The 7,500-nt window shown below is 40.1% G+C and overlaps 2 protein-coding genes across 3 annotated transcripts in view; one reads left to right on the top strand and one right to left on the bottom strand.

Annotated features, from left to right (window-relative positions):
* Positions 1-7,500, bottom strand: part of LOC138013454 (uncharacterized) — a 25,098-nt gene that overhangs the window by 14,069 nt on the left and 3,529 nt on the right. Inside the window, exons 2-3 of one of the 2 annotated variants that reach the window (XR_011125224.1) lie at positions 6,637-6,969; positions 5,996-6,094 (exon numbers count right to left, since the gene is read on the bottom strand). The gene's annotated coding sequence lies outside the window, so the exon portion shown is untranslated. Of the gene's footprint in view, positions 548-5,995; positions 6,095-6,636; positions 6,970-7,500 lie in introns of those variants that run through there. The other variant, XM_068860549.1, reaches the window with a different exon arrangement.
* The window catches only part of LOC138013457 (gamma-aminobutyric acid receptor subunit alpha-2-like), an 11,959-nt gene continuing 7,939 nt past the window's right edge, over positions 3,481-7,500 (top strand). The window contains exons 1-4 of the mRNA XM_068860553.1: positions 3,481-3,612; positions 4,509-4,590; positions 6,346-6,428; positions 7,269-7,336. Of these exons, the coding sequence (XP_068716654.1) occupies positions 3,588-3,612; positions 4,509-4,590; positions 6,346-6,428; positions 7,269-7,336 (258 nt within the window). The 5' untranslated portion in view covers positions 3,481-3,587. The remainder of the gene's footprint in view (positions 3,613-4,508; positions 4,591-6,345; positions 6,429-7,268; positions 7,337-7,500) is intronic.

The following is a 7,500-nucleotide window of genomic DNA, read 5'->3' as shown; positions in this document are numbered from 1 at the left end:
CTCTCTTTGGAAACCGTAGCTCCCAAGTACACAATTCTATCAACATTCTCCGTATTCTTCGCCCATTTACCTCCACCATATCGTTGTTCCGTGAAGTTATTCGGAGCAGCTTACATTTGTCTACATTAACTTTCAGTCCCACCCTTCCTGGCTTCCAGCTTATCGGTCTTAGTCTGAATGTGCTGCCTGGTCGATGACAAAAGGACTATATCATCCGCAAAGTCGAGATCCTCGAGCTTTGTATTGAACTTCCATCTTATTCCAGTATTCCCTTCTTGCAATTATCCAATCAACGATTAGCAGGAATAGTAAACCTGACATGTTACAACCCTGTTTCACTCCGGTTTTGATCTTAAACCACTCCGTTGTATCCTGGCCATCCACTGCTGCGCATTCAAAGTCGTCATAGACCGTTTTCGCCTTGCCGATTATCTTGGGTGGTATGCCGTAGCTTCTCATAATCAACCATAGACTATCGCTATGGGCTAAATCGAACGCTTTCTCGAAATCTATAAAGGTAACGTACAGTGATGACTGCCATTCTATTGATTGCTGACCTCATGGCCCTCGTGTCTAACACTGATGTTCTAAATTTTCTGTTAACCAGAGTGTGATCTATTTGATTTTTTGTCATGTCTTCCATCGGGTGACACCCAGGTTTGCTTATAAATTTCCTTGTGAGGAAAAACTGTCCCAGTGATAACCATTTCATTAAAATTGCAGAATTCTTTCAGTCTTTCTCCACTGATTATCATTAACCGTGCCCAGTCCGTGTCGTCCCATTACTCTTCCAAGGCCGTTGACAAGGTTTCCAACCTTCGCATTCATGTCTCCAGTGATGATTAACGTATCATGATTGTGTACCTGCTCGGTTACTTCTTGTAATTTCCCGTAAAAGTCTTCTTTCGTTTCCTCATCTGCATCATTGGTTGGCGCGTACACGTGTATCATCGTAACCTTTGACAAACTTAGAGTAGAATCTTGCCTTTATTATTCTCTCATTAATTGGTGACCAGTCAGTTAAAGCCTTTATTGCCTCTTGGTTCATCATTATCGCCACGCCTTGCATGTGTTGATCGTCATCTCGTCCTGAGTACAGTGCTGTTTCACCTGAGCCCAATTTTATTCTACCTGCTCCTATCCATCGGCACTCACTCATTCCCATAATTTGGATCTTCATCTGATTCATCACTCTCGCAACTTCTGCTGATTTCCCTGAAGTATACATTGTTCTCACGTTCCAATTTCCTATTCTAATCTGAGTTCTTGGGGTCACTAGTGGTTTGTTCAGCTCTGAGCGTCCTCTCGGCTCAAGGTCGTCATTCTGTGCCTACCCAAGCAAGGTAAGGTACCGCGTTGGCTCCAAGGGAAGGTTGCCTTCGAGTGTTTAAGGTTTCTGTAATTCACTTTGTTTTAAAGGGGTGGGTGATTGGCCCACCGCCTAACCTCTAACCTGGAGGACCAGGGGATGTTCTTCGTCTGACCTCTACCCCTCAACCAATCCGGCATGGTTAGACCTGCCAGGGACTAGAGTCCCAGCCGGCACAGCTCTCAGGGTCATTGAGACACTCAAGCCTCGCCACCACTACAAGGTGACAGCCCAACGGTGAGGAGAAAAAACTGTACTGCAGATAGAATGCATGTGGTTACTTGCCTGCTAGGTGTTTGTCTGCCACACTGAAAACCTAAAGGTTGATGAGCGTAGATGAGAAAATTAGCTAGATATAAAGACCTAACTCGCAAACACATACTGCTTGATAATAAGAAGCAAACATGGAGTTGGCACATGCGACGTAGAAATGAAAATGTTAAACGAAGTGATACTTCATATTTAAAACTTGCTGCCAATGTTATTCAACTTAAGTTGAAAAACTTTTCATAGTGTTTTCACTGTTTTGCATTTTTATCTTTAAATCGATAAGAAAAAGCTGACAAAAATGACTGCCAGTCACAACCATCGATCATTTCCTAAACGCTTTACTCAAAACAGAGAGGCAGTGTGGCCCAGTGGTTAGGGCGCGGGCCTTGAGATCCGGAGATCCGGAGATCGAATTTGATCCTGGAAGTCCCTGGTTCAACTTCCCAGCTGCACTTGTAAATAGCCAACTGGTTTGCCTCCGGCCAGTTGGGATTCGCAACGGTTGTTGTTGTTCTGTTCCGTCGTTTCGTTGTGTTTCATTGGCCCTGAAACGCCCCTATGGGGAGCGGTCAATTAAGTATGTATTGTATTGTATAAAACTGACAAAACAACGCTGTTCATTTCAGCTTGCCTCCTTGCGTCGACTCTCTTGGCTTAAAACTGAAAATTCGGCCCTGTTAACTAGAATACATTATGTTTTAAAATTTTTTTTTTGACTATTGAAATGGGGAGGACCATTTGAAACTGCATTCAGAGAACGGCTAGGGACAGCAACTTTGTCAGAAGGCCGACAATTAATACACGAAACAAAAACTTCAAATAAGTGAAATCAATACTCAGCAAGTGAAACCCGGCAAACGAGAAATGACAGTAAAAACAAAATACGTAAGATAGAAAGCGTTTAACAAGACGAATGCATACGTTGATCGGGGAACTTTAGGTGCGTACTTTGAATACTTCACGCAATTAAACAAAGAGAACAAAATTACTCAACTACTAAATTTTGCCGGCCATTTTACTAAACAAATTCATGGAAGTCCCTTAGTTTGGACATGGGCCATAAAAAGACATCTAGCCCATCTTAAAAGTTTCAGAGGGTAGACGTGAAATTCAAATAATATTACCTTCATAAAGGAGAGCAAAGTAGTATTAGTAACAACGCTATTGCAGATTGCAATTCCTTGTTGGAAATCCTTACAACTCCATGCGCAGAGCTTCATGGATCGCTTTCCGGATTCTTGTTCGAGTGTTCTGACACTTTTCCAACTTCATTTATTACTTTACCAATTTGTGGCAATTTCAGACTTTGTGACACCAAGCTGAATGAACTTGTTAGAAGTAATGTGGGAGTTCAACAAAAGAATAGAAAAACCTCTGACCCTACTTGTTCTTGTTGGCGCATGAGATTCTGCAACATCTACTAAATAACAAATGATTTGTTCTAAGTGTTCACGCGGTCATCGATATCATGTATCCGAATTGTTCAGGGCCACATGCCAGGCTACTTGGCGGAGGTCAGATAAAAAAGAATCCCTGTTTTAGTTTTAAACGAGCGAGATCCGATTATTTTCGGAGGGACTCGAATACGACCGTTTTTCATAACAAAGAACCCCAACCATTGCCCTGATCATGACATATCCAAACGTCTGAAATATCAAATGTCAGAGCTAAGTGATTGAGATACCGATTCACCATTGGCTCTGAGAGCCTTTTTCTTCTATTAACTCATTCAGAATGTATAATTAATTACAAACTTAACCTCATTGCGCCTGCGCATCTGGAAGGAATGACCATTCGCCTTCCCGTACTTCAAAATTGTATAAGACACCACTCCCACATCTGACTGCCGCTGAGACCTCGTCTTTGGAGGTCATTTCAACGAGACCGTTTTATTTTTTCAAATTGTTGTTAACCTTAAAGATATTTCGTCTCCGGAGTCCCATTTTTCATGATAACATTCATTTTACGGCGAGGTAAGTGTTTTTCACAAATGTCGATTTATTGAATCAATGATGGTGATTTAGGTTCACTTTTCAACCTGGCTGACAATCAGACATGTTTTGAAGCTATAACTCTTTGAAGAAGAATAAACTTAACTTACAACGCTACGATTCAATACCTTTAACTTTATAACTCGTTACACTCGTTATTTTTCAAACCAGAATAGCATCAGACCATGAATGTCAAAAAAAACTTCTGCAGGTGGTCCGGGTCTTTGGCAGAATATTATTACAGCATGAAATCATGACGAAACCTTTCAATATCTTTTGCACTGCAATGCGGCGCTGTAAGCCGTAAAATCTTGACCAAAACCAACGAAAAGGAGGTCCTTCGATTAAAATGTCAATAACAATAATAATAATAATAATAATAATAATAATAATTATAATAATAATAATAATAATTAATAGTAATAATAATAATAATAATAATAATAATAATAACAATAATAATAATAATGAATCATTGTTATTTATACATTTTGAAGGTGTTGAAGCATCTTCAAAAGTTTGGATCAAATGGATTTTTGGGCTAATATTGATCTAAGAGGATGCCAAATATGGCGAGAGATCTGTGTCATTATTCCTCATTGTCAATTTACAGCATGTAGATATTGGCCAGTATCAAATGGTCATGGGGTTCTGCCAGAAAGTGGCTTACTATAACGTCATAGCAGTTATTATGGTAATTCTAATTCTTTACACTACCAAATTTCAAGTTAATTTCGTTTTTTTCCTTCGTAAACTCCTTCGCAATTCGGGGACCTCTAACATACGCCATAAAAGACGTGTGATTTTGTGCCACTCGTGATGATTCATGACAATTCATTATTTCATTCTCTTTTTCTATTGATCTGTTAATTGCTTAGGTCGAAACTCCTGTAGAATTTTTGTGATTGAGATGGCCTGGATCACAGCCATTTTCTACCCAACATTGGTTGCTGCTGCAAGGTATCGTGACGTCGTCACAGAGTCTAGCATGATTTATTATAAATCTTACTTGTTGGCACCTCAAATTCAAACTTCATATTCAACTAAAGATCCTTCTCAAAACGTATGTCGAAAGAAATTTCGCCAGTGCACTGGTTTTGGAAAACTTCGTTTAGCGATTGGTTAAAAATTACGCGCCACATTTTCATCCAATCAGAGGTCTGAATTTTCCCGCGCTTAGCCGCACTGGTTGTATGTACTTTATTTGAGGTATGATTGGCTTGTCATCGTTTTTGCGATGTTGACTTGTGGTTAAGGTGATTCCCTAGTATTGCACTGCGCATCCTGTTCTGCGCATAACACAGCGTAGGCCACGTTCGAAATCAGGCATGGCTAAGAGGCTGGTCAAATTTCACGGCTCAGTTCTGTTCTCACAATACAATACAATACATACTTAATTGACGGCTCCCCATAAGGGCTTTTCAGGGCCAATGAAACACAACGAAACGACGGAACAGAATCACAGCAACAACTATTAAGAATCCCAACTGGCCGGAGGCAAACCAGTTGGCTACTTACAAGTGCAGCTGGGAAAGGGACTACCAGGATCAAATTCAACGAGTGGTCAGAGCGGGTCTTGAACTCGGGATCTCTGGATCTCAAGGCAAGCGCCCTAACCACTGGGCCACACTGCCTCCTCTCACAAGTCTCAACGGATATTTCTAAACAAAACAATGTTTAAAATTAACCATAAAGACTCGTAGCCATGTGTGAATACTGATACATCGAACGTGGCCAAAAAAATTTCAAAATGGCGACCTTTCGTGCGGGAAAGCTCGCTAAAAAGAAGAATGGTCGTTTTCAGAGCAGAGCAGTAAAGAGCAAAACAAAAAACTTTTTAGACTTTCACAAAACAAAAAGTCGAGTGATAGCCTTGACGATGGTAAAGAACATTTCAGTCCGACATTGAAAGTGAAACCGCGCTATCTGGGAGACGTGTTGTTGAGGGGTCGAGTTTGGTTTGCTTTCTGTTTTCTCCTAAACGAGGTTGGTGACCTATCTTTTTTTTGGCATAATTTTACTCATCAACTTTGTGCTGTAAAAAATGTTTTAAAAGTTTAAGTCAGAAAAAAAAGTTACAGGAAAAAAAGTATTCGTAACCATCACTCGTGGACACAATCTCCTCAAGATCGCGCACCCGAGGAATATTTGTAGTCAGTGCCTTTTGAAGACTTGTGCCTGTGCCATAAAACAAACATTAAATTATTCCTTTTGAGCAATACAATTCACCTTTTTTGTTATTTCAAGAATTACGTCAAAGCTGTGCTTCCTGATCCTGCAAAACGTAGCCTGAACCGATGGAGCAAACTTGTCCTTGATAGATGAAGTCACAATGATTAAATAACTTCCATTACTAAGGAATCACCTTAAGCAAAAGAGTGCTCCGGAGAACGTATCCTCCAGATTTCACTGACGTCACTAGATACCACTGGGATTGGGACAGGTTCAGCTGCACATATACGTCCTGCAGTACAAAATGGCATTTTGAACTTTTAATTGCCTTGAGAGAGACTATTTGAACGATTAAGGCACTCTTAGATGTTTATTATCCCTGAAATTGAAAACAACAGAGATTAGACCTCATTACGCTACACATTATGGTCTGCCGTCTTAGAATCTCGAGTCAAACTTGTTAATCACAATAGCGCAAATGACATTTGAGATGAAAGGAATAATTTTTGTTGACTTTTTTTCTTTTTCTTTTTTTTTTTCTAGTGTTAATCTCTCTGCTATTCAAGTTCTCAAGAAGCATTTGGAAACAACCAATTACGACAAGGGAACACGTCCTAATCACGGAGGTGCGAACTCAGTGGCCATTAACTCTGACACGCTATGATTTTTCCTTAAAACAGTGACTGAAAAATATATCAAAACTGGCAGAGTAAAAACCTCAAGTTGTAGCAAAGTATTTATTAGTCGGTTAATAAACTGAAATTGCCCACTGGATCCCCCAGGCCCAGGATTTTTTTAGCTTACTACGACTTTCATAATTCTGCGGAAACTCACCTTCAATCGCGAAGCGCCAAACAACGTGTTGTCTATCATCAATCGAATTTGTGAACATAGCCAGGAAGATGGACTCCGCCTCCTGAAAGTGATTTGGAGTTAACTGTTTTCGTTTAGTTCACAGCGAACACCATTATGACATCTTTTTGAGGTTCTTCAGTAAAAGATTCGTACTGATTTCCATCGGCGTCGAACGTACCGTGGGAACCAAAGATGCTGATTGGTCGGTTCGGAATCCTGGTTTCGGGTCAAGTCTCGGCTTGGGGTCGGAAATTTGATTGATGGCTGCCAAAACGCAGTTTGGTCGTTGGCGCTTGAATTAAAGATGAGATTCTGCAAAAATGTGGAATTAAAATCGCAATAATTATAGTAGTTTGGATCAACTGGACCTGGTTGTCATATCTTTTCCTAGTTTAGTCACACTCAAAAGCGATTTTTATTTCAATACTGAAAGTAAACTTCAACTTTGCATTTCATTCAAAGTCCGGCTCATCATGGTAACAACAGCAAATGAGGTCTCTTTGCAGGGATCCTCTTCGCAAGCTTTTCCGTTTTAATTAATTTCGTTGTTGCTGTTGTTCTTGTTACGGTTGAGGACTTCCCAGAAAGCTTTGATGTTTCTTTTTCCGAAGGAAATGCGACATTGATCATGGTGGATGCTCACGTGGAATCATTTGGAAAGATAAAGGAAGTCGATATGGTAAGATACTCCATTCACGGACTTAAACAAGTATAGTATATTATATATTACGTTATTATAATTATTATATTGATTATCAAGTGAAGCTATGATCCTCGCAGTTATGAACGCAATTTTTGCAATTGCGTAAAGAAGCCTGCAAAATTCAAGGCTTCAAAACGGGG

Source organism: Montipora capricornis, chromosome 8, assembly GCF_036669925.1.
Source record: "Montipora capricornis isolate CH-2021 chromosome 8, ASM3666992v2, whole genome shotgun sequence".
Classification (NCBI taxonomy): Eukaryota; Metazoa; Cnidaria; class Anthozoa; order Scleractinia; family Acroporidae; genus Montipora; species Montipora capricornis.
Note: the sequence above shows the minus strand (reverse complement) of the source record. Positions and strands in the feature narration are given on the sequence as shown.